This window comes from Acipenser ruthenus, chromosome 31 (genome assembly GCF_902713425.1).
Source record: "Acipenser ruthenus chromosome 31, fAciRut3.2 maternal haplotype, whole genome shotgun sequence".
In the NCBI taxonomy this organism is placed as follows: Eukaryota; Metazoa; Chordata; class Actinopteri; order Acipenseriformes; family Acipenseridae; genus Acipenser; species Acipenser ruthenus.
The window spans coordinates 12,176,507-12,195,221 of record NC_081219.1 but is presented as its reverse complement, the minus strand read 5'-3'; the positions used below and the strand labels follow the sequence as shown (position 1 = coordinate 12,195,221).

Genomic DNA, 18,715 nt, shown 5'->3' with positions numbered 1-18,715 from the left:
TCCTATATATGCACATTTAAAATGATAAACCAAACTCAACTAAGACTGGAAGCAAGAAAATTAGACTGCATACTGAAATTCTAATGTTTCCCTCTTTGTGAAATGGATAGAGGAGGTATGCATTGCATAAAACACAATCAAAAACTCAAACCCAGTCCCCGCACTTAGACACACATATCCCCTTCACACACACTCACACACTCCCCCTAAAAAAGTATTTGTCTGATCACACTGCAGCTGTAGCAGCAGCAGCAGCAGCAGCACCAGCACGGGGCTGGAAGATTTTAGTTTTCCACCTCTTTGATTGACAGCTCCTGTAGCATGAAGTGCTGGTGAGTGCACATGACTGGGTCTTGTTAATCTGCTATAGCACTGCTCATGTCAGATCCAGCTCTCAAAATCCTTGTGAAATACCTCCTCATGCTGATCAGGGTTCTCAACTAGGACAGGCACAGAGAGCGATTTATCCTTTTACAACACGGCTGGAGATTTCTAGTGTATTGCACGGACGCAACAAAAGGCACTAGCCTGGCTTCTGGTCTGCAGCTGTTTCTGTAATTAAGAGATTGAGAATTTAGGTACCTAATCTAATATGTAGGGAATGTGTTCTTTTTAAAATACTTTTGTCGGGTGACTGGGGAGAGGAGGAATGAAATCTGATTTCCGAGCAACTGAAGTGAGAAATTGAAGAATCTTAATAGAGACTGTACCCTGGTGAAGATTTATTGCAAGACAACAGTGGAGTGGAATTCAATCTGTTTTGCTGTTTCACTTGCCAATGACTATTGTTTATAATATATAAATATATATGTGCATACGCTTGCGGACTGTCTTTTGAAATTGGAAGATATTAAAGCTGTTTTTTTAAAGCTTCCTTCTTTAGTGGAATACAGGGCTGAATCAATAGATCTGAATTGGTAGAAGTACGTATGTAATATACATTCTTGTGATGTTGATTCCCTGCTGGACCTAGACACGTATGCATCTGTGCTGTGTGTATTGAACTTAGTTGTAGCCACTGATTTTTTTTTAGTTTTTATTTTATAAAATCTTGGAATAACTCTTGGGGAATCAACCCCCCCCCCCCCCCCCCCCGACCTGTAATCCAGACAGGCTGATTTCAAAGGTTTCCGGAGAATGGTAAATGATCGATGGAAAATCATGAACACTGTTTCAGAGCTTGAAGATGGACAACAACACAAACCTCAGGTATGCCACAAGCTTTCTAATCCATGGTTTCTCTGCAGAAATAGGTGTAGTGATAGTGCACAGGCGTACAGTGTTTGCAGAACTGTGTGTGTGTGTCTGTTGTCTAGAATAGATGAAACTGTATAACTAAAGTGTGCTACACTTTTCAGGATCCCCTTATAAATGAAATCTAGCAATGAGTAATAGCTACAACTATGCATGTGGTTACAGTTTTTGCTCATACATCTTCAATTCAATGTCTGGTTTTTAGCTGGGTGCACGCTTAATGTAACTCTTACACACCGTCTCTGATGGTGAATATAAATGGCTATATCACCTAGGCTAGATGTGTTTAAATACCAACACTGACTGCCAGGCACTGGCTTAACAAATAAGTGTTAGCAAAAACAGAACTGCTAGGGATTTAAAACTAATGAGAAGAGAGATTAGAAGATGGGATGAAATTGACTGAACCAGAAAACCACTCGGACCCAAGGACCTTCTTTAGCGGTTAATCTCGTCCTTCTAAATTGCTTGCATCCTGGGAGATTTTCTTCAGTCCTTTCAGTCAAACAACAACAGAGAGCTCAAGTATATGCAGTACTCAGGGCACAGTGGCGTACAGTAATGCTCCAGGTGTTCAGTGCAAGCAAATTATGTACCGTGCACAGCTGACCTATCTGTTAGGAGGTTTTCATAATACCGGACAGATGGAATTTGAGTAGCCAGATGGAGCCTGGTGATCATTTTAATATGATATTAATTTGCCTTTGCACCAGTGCTGTAACAAGCAATTGTGTTTTTCCCTCATTAACCCGCAACTGAGCTGTGTGACAATATTACAAGTATATTTGTAAACAATGTGCAGGATTATTAACGATATTCATGTGAATTGATTAGCGGTGTATAGTACCTGAGTTCATGAGGGTGCTAATAGAAATGTACTTCTGGATTCGTAAAAGCCATTGAATATATATATATATATATATATATATATATATATATATATATATATATATATATATGCATGCAGTGTTTAAATTCAGGTTTCAAATGGTGTTGCTGTCTCATGCATTCTTCAAGGTGCTTCTAAATTCATTATTGCTTTCTGTTTTTACAGTGTTTGAAAGGGCAAGCATAGCTACAAACATTAAACACGGTTAATTTATATCTAACCAAAAAAATAATAATTTTTATAGTAAAAACAGCACAAGCAGAAAAAAAAAATATATAGTTACTGATTTGTTTAAATGCATTAAATTCCTCTGACAAATATGTTCTTTATAAACCAGCTCATAACAGATGTAAACACTCACAGTGTATGTCTGGGAGCAGCAGTATAAATGTAGGGTTCCCTTAATTTGGAGATAAGTCGGTCATCGGTGTGACTTATTCCCCAAATGCTTTCTTAAAGGGATTGTTTTATATGTATGAAATACAGTGGGGTGCCTCTATTAGGGGGACCTAAGGGACTGGTAAAATGTTTTTAATAGTGCACTGGTTCCAACAGGGAGCTGCAATTTAGATTGAGAGAGGAGTCTTAATGGGGAGCTGAACCTATGGAGTTTGCACCTTTAAATCGGCCTCAACTAGAGCCAGTACGTGATGGAGGTGGGAAAGAGGAACCTGCATCCCCCTCCCAAATCCACCAATGTTTTTACATTCAATCATTTAGCTCACTGTTACTCCTCCATTGGATTAATCATATCTTTAGCATTTAGCATATCTAGGCAACTTGACATACCCTGTACTGTACAAGCATTTTGCACATGCCTGTGGAATATCTTCTCAACAGAAATAAGACTCCCATTGCATAGCAGTTTGATCCAATCCTGGTTTTGCTATGAGTTTAATAAGATGCGCCTGAGCTTGTTAGCTATACACTGTGGTAATCAAGCTCATTTTAAAACCTGGAATGGGTGAAATTGCTCTACAATAGGAGTTTTATTGCCGTCCCTGTACTGTAAGACTTATTTTTACCTCTTCAGTTTTGGAGATTTGAACCAAGAACCTTGATGTTTCCAGCCCAGATCAATCCATATTTATATCACGCAACTCGAGGGGGTAATATTGATATAAATAGAGAGTGTCAATGATTGTGACCAGGGCTGTATTTACACACACACACACACACGAGTTATATAAACACACACACACATGCAATGGAGAATTCAAAAACAGCCCTGTGGCTTCCAAAGCTTGCAAATCAATCACTAGAAATGTATACTCAAGTGGAAAAGCAATTGATAAACATAAAAAAGCACAACATGAATTAATTAGTAGGCAACCATTGTGCCCTAGCGAGAGAAACAGTAAACCCCTTCCCAAGCCAGGGTGTTTGAAAGGTGTACATGGATAAGGTTCTATATAAGGAATTTTAAGGGCTGAGTCATCACCTCCCAGATATATGTTGCTGATATCCCACAGTGGTCGTTTCTTGTGTCCTGGCTTGTACTGTACTGTACTTTCCAGTCGAGATGCTTCCTGATGTGTTTAATCATTTTTAAACCTGGACTCTAGCCAACACCTGACAGCTGCTAAATTCCATTCTTTATATACAGTACTAGACCTTGTTGTCAGTGACAGGGGTGTACTGTGGCAAGAATACAAGGTTAGAAATATCTAGAAAACGTGTCCTTCAATTCTGATTTGAATTTATACGTTATGGCGACTTACTGATAGTTTGTTCTGGCTTGATGGAAGTATCTGTGCATGAGTTCTTCATTCTCCTGGACTTGATTTCAGATTTGTCTTTACTAGGTCCACAGGTCAAGCCCAACCTCGGTAAAAGTTGCACAAACCAGAAGGGTGTTTGCCAGACATGGCAAAGCATGTCAATGTACGCAAACGATCACCCTGTGTTTCTGTGTTTTGGGGGAGCGCTTTGTTTTAACAATCTGCAAAATAGAAATCAATCAGACGTTGCAAGAGTTGTGTGAGTAACACAGATAGAATTGGTGCAAGGGTCAGAAGTAAATATGTGATGGTCTCACACATCAAATATCAAGATTGATCAAGACTATCTAAATCCCCTTTTCTAAAAGCGTATTCAGCCAGGAGCATCAATACACAATACAGTAATCCATAATCCACAAAGACCCCCCCCCCCTCCCCAATGGTATCCCAACCATTCCTATATAGTAGTAATATTTCATGATAAACATGAGAATACTCTTTGGGCCCAATTAACATAACATAATTGGGGAAAAAAAACAGGTTAAAAGAAAATGATCAATTATTCCAGTAAATATACGAATGTGGAGAAATATTTATTTGGTTTGGTGTTTGGTTTTGTGCAGACAGAACGCGTGGTTTTTCTCCTTAATGAATTGTCACCACTGTCACCTTTACCCATTCACCAGTGACGTGATAACAGTCAAATGATCAGCGTGTCCATTTTGTTCATGCTTCACTTCCAAGCAGTTGTTTTTGGGCCGCGTTGTTTTAAAAGCAGTGCAATTCATGGTTTTTTATTTTTTTTTATTTTTGACATAGACCTGAGAGCAATCACTGTTGCTCGAGACTGTTTAAATTCTCAGAGGCTTTCTTTAAGGGCTGTGGAAAAGCAATAAATGTTTAAATCAAATGTTTGGTTTGTGTTTGAAACAAAAACCACGCCTGTTGGGAGTGCTTGAGGGTTTAAAACCATTGTCTTCAAGCATTACTCAGGTTACCAAGCCCCAAGACACAGGACAAATATATCACCGTATGAGAATACTGTACTTTGCAGGTGTCAGGCAGGATCGAGTACCACAGCCAGCACTAAAGCTACTTTAATATGGCCCTCTTTAATAAGTCAAAGAGTGCCAGCTGTAGTTGATTCCTATCCACTTTCAGCTTATTGCACATTCACCAACATAGGAACCTTTGGATAACACTTTACATTGTGTATCTAATTACTGTGTATTAACATAGCAGTTACTTAGTACATGCTTGTGTGCTTACACATAATTACAATGTTATTATGCATAGTTACAATGTACTTAACGTGTAAATCTTGTTGCACGATATAACCCTAACTCTAACTCTAAACCTAATCCTAACCTGATACAATTGTGTACTTACATATACACTTCAAAAAGATGTACACATTAAATACATTGCAACTATGCATAATAACACTGCAATTATGTGTAAGCGCACAGGTATTTACTAAGTAACTACTATGTAAATACACAGTAATTACAGACACTTCATGTGAAGTGTTACCAAGCCTTGTAATATCTTTGCAACACTACACAAACATTGAATTTGTGTCCTTGTAAATTAAGCCTACTTGGGAGTTCAAACAGACTACTTTTAAGAAGCACTGCGTTTCCATTAGATCCAGTGATAAATAGTAATAATAATTTATTGTCACAGATTAAGCAAGGGAAACATTTTGCACCTACTTCACGCTGCTGTGAATTGTGGGTATGAATTGTAATGAAGGAGCATAGAACAGATAATTACAGTACAAAGTCAAGTAACCAGACTAATGGAGGGCGTAAGCGGTTAACTGGTTAGCTCATTTCCTTCATAATTGAACCACAAACCCTGAACGTCACAAGGACACATAGCATGACCTAAAACTACTGCAAGAGCGTCGCTTTGCCGGCTTTCAAAGCACAACACAGCCAGTTTGGGATCTTTGTAGCCTGCAAAGCCCAACAATCTAGTTTTAACACATGTTCAAAAAAAGAAGAATTGTACTTTTAAGTACAAACTAATTTGTATTGCTATGTACGTCATCTCTAATTCCTGTATTATAAATGCAGTAGAGTGAGCTTTCGTGCTCCTGTTCTCAAATACTTTAAAGAGTAAGTATTTGATGGTGCTTGCAATTACTCTCACTTTGCATGTGGTCTTCTCTTGGTCACAGTTAGCAGCTCTGTCACACTGAACCATGGGAGGGTGCTAGTCCCCATTCACTAATTCATACATCACAACCCACAGCTACTGCACCAATAAGTGACCTTTATTTTGATAGCATGTTGTGCTGAAGCGGTGTGGAAATAGCATATAGAAGGTTGACTAGGTGGTGCTTTCTGGAATTAGGGTTAGAGGTTGCTGATGGAGTTCAGACCAATAGACTTGCACAGAACTCTGAGATTTCATTTTTCAGCATGTGACGCTGTGTTAACTCCGCCCAGTGTTTTAAACAACTCAGGAAACCTCATATTATACAGTAGACATGGTGGCTGTGTGGCTCAGTGGGAGCTCTTTGTCAAAGACTGCGAATCACTTTAGATTTACAATACGGGTACAGGTAATCACACCTGTTTAATATCTTATTATCTGTGCTCTCTTTCTTCCCTGTTGTTGGTTCAGCTTAGACAAGTGTATGCCATGTTTACAGCGGTAACTATGGCAGAAAAATAGGGTTTGCTTCTGAAAACTTCCCCCTGTACTGTAATAGTCATTCTATATAGATATTTCCTATTTACTAACTCACACTTGCTATAGTTGCTGAGGAGGCTGAAATCACAGGTCCGCTCCCCTAAGTGGTCATTTCCAAAACCTCACTTCTGAAATGAAGCTTTTAGGAGTCTTTTCAGAAGCAGAACCAGTGTTTGAGAAATAAAATTAGTTAGCCCCTTAAGTATGGATCTAAGCAGAAAATTATACAAAGCACACATACTGTACTGGAATGGAATAGTATCAAGTACTCCTCAACCCATTAAGTACCAAATACATTTTTCTTTGAAAAAAAAAAAAAAACAGAACACAAGCTGTATTGATGTACTTTGATACATTACATTTAGACTTAACTTTTGTGGTTCACAAAATTAGAGTACCGGTACATTATCATAACAATATAGTTAAAGAGAACATTTAAACAATAAGTAGATCCCAGTTAAACATGCTCCAGCAAATTACAAAGTTGCCTCTCCTCAAGTAATGAAACTTAATGGGTTAAACTAGAACATGATGCTGTTTTATTTATTTTTTTACATCAATAGACTACACTTTGCTTCTTTACTGGTGTTGAAAGTGCAACACAGACTTGGCTGCGCCTGACAGAAGATGCATGCACTGATATATATGTGTCAGGAAAGAGGATGCAAAGGAAGCAATCCCACAGGAGAGAAAGCACGTCCCTGCAGTAAATCTAGGTTAAACTTAATTCAGAAAACAGACTCAGATAACCTAGATGCCTGTACTCGACTGCGGTCTCGTTTGTATCTGTTTACAGCCATGCATGAATCCTCATTTCGATGGATATTTTTCACATTATACTGAACATCTAAAGTATACTTCTAAGATGCAGCACTGTATGTCATCAGCATATTGTCCTGTAATAGCATTAAAATATGTACATAATCAGCTCGGAAATATACAACAGCTTGTTCTTTCTACCCCCTCAGAAGAAAAGGCCCATATTCCATTTTTTGTTTAGACTGAACCGTCTGCCACAACACAAACATGTGTTTAATTCCCCGTGGGGCATCGTAATTGAGCAATGGAAATACATATAATTGAGGTTCATTGACTTCATCATACAAGCGGCAGGCTGTGGATCATATCTCATGCATATGCATTTATCTGTGATGTTTTAATTACTAATGAGTTCTGCTTGCTAAAAGACACAGAAAAAAAAAACACATCTCTGTGAAATTGAGGTAATCAGAAATGTCAAGGTTAATTGCGACTGTGTCTGCAGAGCGGGCTTCATATATGTCAACGTTTGGGATAATGCAAATAAGTTAGAAAATGTCGCAAAGATAAGCTTTGCTTCCAAAGTTTAAATGTATGTTTCAAATCGTTATGTCCAGATCAGGAGACTAGATTATCTCAAGATCTAGACATCTATTTTTTCTGTTTTTAAATGAAATCTTCACTTGATTTATATGATTAAAAGAAAAGGAAAAGAAAAGTGAAGTTTGATAACAGTGTAACGAAATGTTGAAATAGACCTCCGCCTTAATTATCTGCATGGTTTTAGTCTGAGAATCCAAAGCTGTGAACTCTTTGCGGCCACTGATAGCTCTTGCTGATGCCTTACATAGGCTCTTAATTAAAGTGATCTGTGCACTGAACCTGGATGAAAACTGTCTGGGGAACTTTGGAAATGGAGACACCTTCCCTCCCGTCACCTCCCTGACAGAGCTTCCACAGCGAAATTCATTACCAACTCCTACAGCATGCTCTCTGGTCCCCCAGCATTAGGAACCATTTGTTTTGACACACTGCTCCCTTTAAAACAACAGTGACTAATGCATGCTTTTGTTAATCTATGCAAATCTTGACGTGGTGCTGTAGATGCAAGGCACTTTGCAGATGGATGATTGTTGAGTAATAAGAAATGCATTTACTTTTATTTTAATTAATGAATGTTCAATGCCTTTATGCAGTTATCAATATACACAGGTACACCAGGTCTGGTAGACAAGCGTTTTGGCTAGCGCCTTTTAACAGTTTGCTACCTTGAAATCTATTCATTAGTGTTTTTGAAGTTATTGATGAATACACAAAGAGAACAAGCATTATTGAAATGTACTGGACTCTACAGATTTTAACTTCCTTTTAGTTCAGCCTTATATACTGTTCAAAAACTGCAGTGAGGAGTAATACAGATTAGAAGTAATCCATCCAAACCGAAGGCGGAAGGGTTAACATATTGTAACCAGGTTACACATCATGAACGGTAGCCTTGGAAATTAAGCCGTAAATGAATCAACCAATAACAGCCCATGGTGCCAGGCACTTCATGCGAGTTGCAGCTGGAAAATAACATTTGATTCTCATTGAACCGAGCAGACCAATTTTCTGATGCATTTATTGCAAACACTGCCGGTATTTGTATTTGCTGTTAAACTCTACTCTTTGAAATGTAAAATTCATTACAGTAAATGCATCTGAAATTGGATATGGAAATAAGAAGACACCTCACTTATCTGCAGTACCTCAGAGTGAAGCCATTATTTTGTGAAATGAAATGATCTCAAAATGAAGGCAGTTTTCTGAATTGCATTGCTCTGTACATGTTGTTTAAAGCCCAGTGAAGGGTACCTTACATTCAGAAGCCATCTGAAGAGATGTGTGGGTGGCAAAAATCATCAATCAAACCACCTGCAGACATTTAATAAGTGATTTGCCCATTATTCAACTTTAAATAAATGCACATATCACTATTCTGGATTATTTTCTATTAACTTCAGCGAGCTGTTATATATGAAATGACCAGCAGGTGGCATTTGTGTATATGTATATGTGTTGTTTAGTAGTTTAGTCAACGTGTTGGAATGAATCAAAGTTCCAGCAAGGAGTGAGGTCATTATGTGGTCTCCCCATTTTATGAAAAATAACAGCTCTCATCTATGCTGCAGCAACAGTTAAATGAGGCCAACGATTGGCAGTTAGACACGTCCCTGAAGTTAAGTTCCGAAGAGCATAGAGTCCATTATGGAGATGGGTAAAGGCAAAGTGTGGGCCATTTATAATGGAAGCTGTGCATTAGATTCAGCATAAGCCTCAGTTCACATTTCTCCCAATATCTGCCTAAATAAGCCTAGCATAAACAATATAATAAAGGTACTGAACTTAAGAGGATTTAGATCCCTGGGCATACATGGTTTGGGATGAAATACAATCCACATGATGGTCAATGACTGAACTGTGTGTCTTCTAATTACAAGCATAGTGTGCACAGTATTTGGTATTCTGCATATACAGCATGTATAGGGACCAGAAAGCTCTACTGAAATACAGAATGAGAAAACAAACGCTAAATGAGTTGTGTTAAATATTATCGATATTATTAACTATTATTGCTCTAGGGGAAACAAATAGGGAAGGTGATGCTCAGGAAATATTGTTATGATGAGTTTTAACAATATCTATCATGCCTGATGCATTCCTCAAATAATCTTCCTTGCTATGGCGGTTGCTTCAATCTGTGGTGTGAGCAAAGGGGGTGGCAGTGGTCTGGGAAAACTGCGATTTGTAAACATGGAAAGTGAATTAGCTGACCTCGACAAGGTTATTCACGTCAACAAGAAAAATACATTAAAGCGTAACGTGCAATAGTATAGATTCTTTAGCTGCTCAGAGAAACAGGTATGTAAGGGAATAAAGCGCTCAGCTTTGAATCTTGACACAATTCGGATCTCAACCTGCAAGCACCTTGGCCTTTAATCTTTGTAGCAATTTACACACAAGGCTGTGCAACAGAATTCCCTGGTCGAGACAGACTAGGGGATACTGGAAAGGGGCCAATTATGAAGATGCTTTGAACTCCAGCAGGACCTCATCAAATTCAGCTCCTACTCTGACTAGCCAGCATGTGTATCTTAACACAATTTTAAACTCTGCTGTCAGCTCCTAGGTTCAGCAAAAGTGTTGCACCGGTTATCCATTGGGACGATTCTGGTAGAACTCCTGCTAAGAAATGAATGCAGATCAATAAGATTCACAGCAGGATAGATTCATAGAGTGAAGCAGAATGGATATGTATTTATTTCTGGTGCCAAGAGATTTTTAAATGAATCTTCTTTAGTTTTTAGTTATTTTATTCAGCGTGTACAGCTATGGCCAAAAGTTTAGCATTTCTTAGAATTTGAGGATTGAGACATTAAAAAAAACAAAAAAAAAATCTATATGAACATAATTTAGATCTTCTATTTAACATCATCTAATGAAAGAAACTGCAAAATGATATCGCAAAAGTCTACCGGAAGCCATAATAGTAGTACAGTATTTAATGTTAGATTTCGAAATGTCACATTTTTCAATTTTTGTCATTCGACTTTATGAAGCAAAATGTTTTTTAAAAATAAATGCTATTTTCAACATCTGTTCTTACGAATAAAATGATGAAACCATTTTTTTTTTTGTTTACTGTTGACATTGAAACCATCAATAGTACAGAGAAGTTTCCAGGAATACAGAACATGATTTTATTGATTAATGCAGACTTTGAAAAAAATACTCTTTTAGTAACACATGAGTTAAAGCGTGGTGACTAGAGTCCAGAGAGTGGGGAGGATATGGAATGGGTGCCGTAGTCAATGTTGGTGCTGAATTACTGGAATGCTTTAAAACCCAACTTAACAAAGTTTTTAGATCAATCAGCTACTAGGAACTGGACAAGTGTAGATGGGCTGAACGGCTTTCTCTCGTCCGTACATTTTCTCAAGTTCTTACGTTCCATCTCGGCCATGTCACACCATGCATCACAGCTCTATTGGCCTGATCCAGCCAACCCGATCTGATTCATTACAGAATAAAATGCTGATCAGGAAGTAAAAAAAAAAAAAAGACTCCATGTACACTTGGACAGCTTGGGACAGTTTAGATTTTTCATCTCACACTACAGTGCATTCTGGTAAGTGTAGTCCTGCTGTGAAAACGTACCAGAATCCCTGTACAGTCCCTACTCCTAATAAGCAATGTGTACAGGTAACACTTCCTTGTGTGTCTAGTTACAGGCTCCTAGTAAAGCTTGGAATGGCACAACTTGCTGATCAATGGGAATCTTTTTTCCATCCCTCTAAGTGTTGCAGGTTGCAGCAAGGATGTTTTTGATTAGTTTGTTTTACAAACAGCGTGGGTATATACGGGTATCAAGATCTAGTTACACAGTGCATTACAATTACAGAATTACAAATAACTGGCTTTGTCTCACTTCACAGCTAACACACTTGATGGGAACAGAATCTCTCAGTGCAAGAAACAAATGGCAAGTCACAGGGCTAAAGTTTCTGGGAAATGAGGTATTTGGATGCCCCTCTGTCAGTAAATGAGAGAGAGAGAGAGAGAGAGAGAGAGAGAGAGAGAGAGAGAGAGAGAGAGAGAGAGAGAGAGAGAGAGAGCAATTGCACTGTTTTGACTTTATTGACAAGCGAGAGGCTAGGGACAGCTGGAGATGGTAAAAGCAGATGCTGATTATAAATGGCTCTCTAGCTCTCCTGAAGGTTTCAAATGCGCAGTCTTCCTTTCCATTCCAGACACCCTTTCTTTTCTGTTTCCAGTTACTGGTTGAGCAAAGTGAATACATTCATAATGAACATCATAGTATACAAAAACACGTACCCCGTGATTGACCATGGTCCTGTACCCCCCTTTTAAAATGCTGAGTGAGTAATTATCAGAACACATACAATATTTCTCTCCTTAATTATCCCATAATAAGTGTTTGCAAGAACAAAAGGGTTGGCAGCTGGCTACTATTAAATTGTATTGCTTTCCCTGCAGTGTTTTTTATGCCATGGGGGATATGTGTTTAATATCTTTATGCATGCCAAAAAGTTAGATCAAATTTTTTTAATTATCCTCCCTAACTGCAACCACTTCTCTCATAGTACAAAAAAAGAATCCACCCCACAACCTCAATGCTACGTAGCAGAGTTTCCGAACTATGATCCGCACATTGCAAACTACTGCAGAATCTCAAAACGTCCTGTATTTTATTAAGTGTTGCAGGCAGTGTTGTGTGTGACACTGCTGTTACGGATTCTGTCCAGTCCCCTTGTCGGCGAGATGAGATGAGTTTTAAAGCTCTAAAAACACTGATGCAAACGAGCCCGGCTCTTTTGTATTGTGGTTTAGACGCTTGCTTGAGGTGTGCGGGGGTTGCTGGTTCGCTCCAGCCTCCTCCCAGGTGCATAACCAACATCCGTCATTTACCTGCAGACATGAAAGCTGTGGAATAAAACAAATGCTTGCTGAAGTAAACGTAATGTAGACCTGGAATAGCAATGCTTGTAAAACACAATGAATTAAATACAAAAATATAATCTTTTTCCAAAAAGTTGGCCCCTTTAACATGACAGTGCCACACTGTATACACTGTGGCCTATTAGTGGTCTATTTAGCATGTATAAATAGATATATAAAGTGGCAATGTTGCTCTGAAGCTCTGATAACCCAGGTTCTGCTCCCTGTGCTAACCATGGGGAAACTGGCTGTACAACTATGTTGATTTAATGTCTCTGGACGCTGTACAAACGGCACTACAGCAGAGCTAAGGCTTTGTCAAATACAGAGATTTAACTGAGTGAACAATCTCTGCAATATGAATGCTGCAACCAATAACAGCACAGTGGGCACTGGTTTTGCTCTTTTACATTTAAAGTAGCTATATACAATGACTCTTAACTCCAATTATAACCCTACTCCTGCCTTACCCTAGATATCCTGTGTGGTCCAGTGGTTAAAGTAACAGGCTTGTAACCAAGCGGTCCCCGGTTCAAATCCCACCTCAGCCACTAACTCATTTTTTGACCCTGAGCAAGTCACTTAACCTCCTTGTGCTCCGTCTTTCGGGTGAGACGTAGTTATAAGTGACTCTGCAGCTGATGCATAGTTCACACACCCTAGTCATCTTTTTTATTTTCCCCCCAAAATCTTCTTTCACCCAGACATTCTGCGAGTGTGTCCCCAGCTCAGCTCAGCTCCAACGCCATTGGTCAGAATTTGATACAGAGAGGCAAAACTCAAAAGTAAGGGGATTCTAATTGGCAGCCTCTGTCGGGTTAAATGTATTACCGGCCCATTGAATGATTGCAGCTGTAGTTAAATCAATTACTGGTTCTAAGAATGCTCCATTAACACATGGGCTAACGATGACTTGATCACAAAGACTGATGGTGATACAAGAATATTCAATTAGAGGGGTGTAGATGACACCATAAACCAAGAGCGGGGAAAGCTTGAGCAGTTAATTCAATTATTCAGATCCGAATATCAAATACCGGTATGCTTGTATTCATTACAAAGTTATCAGATTAAGTAATAATTATCAGGTCAAAGGGCATTCGCTGGGGAGTACTGACCATCCGGGAGAGTTGGAGACCAGAAGCCCCCTGGAAAAATGAAAGACATCTTAAGTACTTAAAAGAGCAAAAACATTTAAACTGTTTCGTGTTTGTTTCATGAGCTCACACTTTCATTCTGTCAGGGTGGCACTTTTGTTAGGGATGGCCAAAAGTCAAGGTTTCATCTGTGCCACTGGTGGCCAAAAAGGTGTTGGCCACAGAGAAAGTACTTAGTCACCACCCACGATGTGCTCCACATTGTCACACAGTCCAGTGTGTCTCAATAATGTACTGTGACAATACAGCCAACAGTTTAATGTTAAAATGTAAAGCTGTTGGTTAATTTTAGTAAAATTAACAAGGAAAAATAAATATCTAAGAATGTAAAAAGCAAAAACTACTGTATATGTGTGCCTATTTATTTGAAATTATTTTTCCTGCAAACTTCCTTCTGAGATATAATGAGACCAGACCCCTACAGTGGTATGGATATGCTATAGAGGTTTTCTGATTACCGGCTTACATCAATAGACTTGAAAGGACTGAATTCTCAGATGAACAACGTCTTTTTTCTTTACAATGACAAATACGACTGGGACCTGTCACGCATTTAAAGCATTACCAAGTGCGAATCTCCTTTTCTGATTATTTATATTTCAGATTAGAACATACTATACATGCTTAGGAGTCAATAAGTGGTCAAGGTGCCTTAGAAAGAAAATTACCTGACCGACCGTATATTGTAAGCTGTTTTCCCTGGGTCTACCAATGACAACATATTAAACTCAATAGACATGATCAGCTTGGACAGCACTAATAAAAATCACACAAGTCCTTAAAAAGATCCTCAACCCAATTCTCAAAAAATAATTAACATTGCTAATTACAACGTGGCTTCACACTGTGAAACCAGCTTTGATTTTTGCTTTAAGTAGAGTATTTTGTGATCCATTAGACATCAAGCTCCATGAGTAATTTTCTCACTAACATAATTAATGATGCCACTTGTAGGCGAATGTCACCGAATAAATAGATAAAACACAAAAAATGTAATAAAAAATGTAATTTAAAAACACTGTGACCGAAAGGGACATGGGAAGTGCTGCATTGTTTTAATTCATGTGCCAAAAAAGGATTCAAGTTTCCTTTCTCTCCTAAATAGTTCTTTTTTTTCTTCATCTGTTCTACTTGTGGTTTGAAGCGCTATTAGAAATCAAGTTACAGTACACTATACTGGCCATATAGCAAGGTACGTAGAATCATATAGAATATACCTGAGTACACTTCTGAAAATCTTAAATTTGATTGGCTAGTTAGGTAAACAGTAACTGTTGGTCTTGTGTACTGGTTTAGGACTGAATAACTTTCAGGCAAAAGTTGATGGAAATCTTAGTAACTTTACAAAATATATTCCAATAATAATGTAATTAAATTCAGTAGTACTAGCAGTCAGGATTTCATTACCAGTATTACTTCACTGTACTGTAGTAGTGCCCGTATGGTATTGAATGATATAGGGGTTTACTGACGTAACACTGCCTCAATGCTGCAGGGTATTTTAGTTAAGGTCATTTCAAAAAGCAACGGCATTAGTTTCCATTGGAACATGACGCGTAAATAGAAAAGATCGGGGATGATGATGAATTAAATTGACTAAAATACTGTGTACTTATTCCTTTTAACAAAGCAGTTTATATAAAAGAATGATGTGATGGAGCATGAAGGGTCTTCATGCGGTTTTAAAGCACGTTTGTGTAAGTCAGCTCTTTATGGAAAATCCTGCATCATGTTTGGCTGCGATTGCAGTGTGGATGAAATGAGAGCTTGTAGGTTCAAGTGAAGGAAATACCACCAGGTTAGCAGACACTGTAGTTTTCAAAGAGCCAGGCCTAAATCAAAGTTCTAGCAACACTGTAACCATTACTGAGCTGCAGATTGAATATAAAAAGTACCGCAATGCTTTATGACGCGGTGTTTCCTTATTCCACAGCACTATTCCATCACATTTTTGTAAACATGCAGAAAAAACCATTCAAGAGAATTAAAAAAAGAAAATACGCACCACACCTGTTAAATGTAGGCCCCGGCGAGACCCTGTGACAGTAAACAATCTTTCTAATTGAGTTAAATGATGAAAGAACGGGATTAAATTGTGATTTCTTTCCTGTCTCTTTTCAGAGGATGAGCTGTGGCTACCTTCTCTGCACCATTCTCCTCTTCGTGGCCGTGCTGCTTGCCATAACGGTGACGGGCACCATCTTGTTTATGAACCACTACCACGCCGCCGTGACGGAAGGCCCGCCACTCATCAGCACCAACAAGGACGAGAACACCGCCTTGGTGACGGTGGAGAAGGTCGACGGCTCCCGGATAAACATCTTCATCGACCCCAACTGCCCCGACTACAACAGCAACTTCCTGCGTCTGGAAGGGGTGCAGACGTCTCTCTTGCACTCCCTGACAGACCACGACTCAGACCTGAAGTCGGTGAAGGGTCAGGACAGGGCCCTGCTGGCAAGACTGGCAGAAGAGGTCAGCAAGCTGTCAGCATACACCGGGCAGCTAAAAATGGATTACGAGGCCCTGAGAAGAGGCCAGGGCAACCTCCAAACAGAACAGGGCAGGTTGATTCAGGTAAATCTTTGTCTGGAGCGGTTAGGGAATCCCTCATGGTTTTAATGGGCTTATCGTTCCAAACAGCCCTGACTATATGAGTGAAGTGTGACTGTGCTGCTTTACCTTCGAGGTAACGGATTAATGATTGTTAATCAGCTCAGTCACGGTTTTAATTTTCCTTGAAAGAACACAACAGCATCTAAACCAGAGGCTAGAACTGTTTTACATCCCGGTGTATTTGAAGTTAGCAAGCCCAGACGCCTTGGCAAAGAAAACTGCCACACAGAGATAGACACGACATATCCGTACAATTGAGAAATTTCAAACATAATAGCAGCTCGTGGTAGAATGGAGCAACCCATAGAAAACAGAACATATTTCATCAACAGATGTGATGGATTACATTTTAGTGTAAAACTGAACATGCTTGTGGGACCCTACAGCTTTAAAGGGTTGAAATGTAGAAAAACACAAAATATTCCTGAAAATGTATCTGTCATGCATTTTCATGTGCTCTGTTTGTTTCACATGTGCAGTTTTCAAATGTATACAGTTGCAAACATGTATTTTCATTTCATAACATATCTGCTACTACACTAGGTGGATGTAAGTTCTCAGTTTGCAGACTTTCAGGTAGTCTGTTACTGTTTCACTTCCCAGGTCACCGTGGTAGTGTATTTGGTCAGTCAAGCAGGTGATTTGTTTATGAAAGAAAATAAGGCAATGAGGTACAGTATAGTGGACAATCTCCAGGGAAAATAACCAAGGAGGAACAAGGCTTCAATGTCTTTAAATGAATATATATACAGTCTATATTTGAAATGAAAATGCATGTTTGTTTGACATTGTTTCTTTTCTTTGAAGTGCTCAACAGGTAAGGTAAATAGAAGATACTGAATGATTGTTCATGGTATGTGCTTTTTATTCGCTGCAGAAGGATGTCCCAGTAAACCATGAGCCCCGATAGGGGCGAGTGGTTTATGCAAGGATGTCCTCCTAAAGCAAAGGAAAACCATATCCCACTAATAATCATTCACAGTATATTTTAAAAATAAATAGCAATAAAATGTCGATTTTTTTTTATATTAAATCAATTAATTCAGGTATTAGTTTATCTGCTTTACTTTCATTTTCAACAGACTATGCTACTTTGACGAGATTAATTTCCAACCCTGCTTATGGCCTCTTTGCAAATATCTTCTTAGATACAGTCGAACCTTGAGCTCAGTCTGTCAATTTCAGCAGTACAGTACATCCCTGGATTGGAATGGAAGCAAAGACCACTTTACATCATTCAAAGGCTATTGAAAGGCCATTGAAAGGCCTCAACACTCTCCGCAGTTGTATTATTGGATGGAGCATGTTTGCGGAGAAAGGTTAAGCTTTTGAGATTAAAACCCCATCTTTATTTTGTATGCCTCACACAATTGTTTAATCTTCTGCTTTCTTGTTCACAAACTGATAGGCTGCTTCGTGTAATTGGCTTTCGCTTCAGAGTTAAGGGCAGCTCTTTTAGTGGCAGGGGAAAAAAGCAAGCTAATTACTGTCACGACAACCAGCATCTCAAATACTTATAAGACTTCAGAAGGAGGTTAAAACCAGATAGGAAATCCTTTGAAGGACTGTGGCAAAGTGGTTTGCAGTGCACAGGTGTAGAGGTGTAACGACAAACAAGTGATTTCAATGTCCAACAATGTTTTATTTGGAACAGAGATTTTGTAATTCCAGGTCTTTTGTGACTGCAAATCATAATCCCACTGTTTAACTACGGGTTACAGTCCCGAAATAACAAACACAGTTATTAAACACACACAAGACACACACATGATCACAAGTCCACAGTGAATGCTAATGTGCAAGTAGTGAATATACAATGAATCTGTGAACAATGGTGCCGTGCTGTCCGGGTTTGTGCTGGCCTTAAGCGACAGCTCCAGATCGTGTTAGCCGTCTAATAAATAACAAAGAGTACAATTATACTCGACAAAACAAACATACACTAAACACTCACTGTTATATTTCGCTCGTCCTTTAGCGTTCTGTTAACCATAAAAAAAGGAACAGATCACCTAACCACGTCGCCTTCCTGTACCTTCAGTCACGCCCCCTTGGTTAGCGAGTGCAGCCGTTTCTCCTCCAATCCGCGGTTGCCACACCGCTTTCCCTTCTGGGGC

At 39.0% G+C, this 18,715-nt stretch overlaps 1 protein-coding gene across 2 annotated transcripts in view; it reads left to right on the top strand.

Moving 5' to 3' along the window:
• Nucleotides 1–247: 247 nt before the first annotated feature.
• LOC131702915 (fibrinogen C domain-containing protein 1-A-like) overlaps nt 248–18,715 on the top strand; it is a 56,630-nt gene continuing 38,162 nt past the window's right edge. Inside the window, exons 1-3 of one of the 2 annotated variants that reach the window (XM_059005526.1) lie at nt 248–1,209; nt 13,530–13,610; nt 16,104–16,559. In XM_059005526.1, the coding sequence (XP_058861509.1) occupies nt 1,138–1,209; nt 13,530–13,610; nt 16,104–16,559 (609 nt within the window). In that variant the 5' untranslated portion in view covers nt 248–1,137. The remainder of the gene's footprint in view (nt 1,210–13,529; nt 13,611–16,103; nt 16,560–18,715) is intronic. The other variant, XM_059005527.1, reaches the window with a different exon arrangement.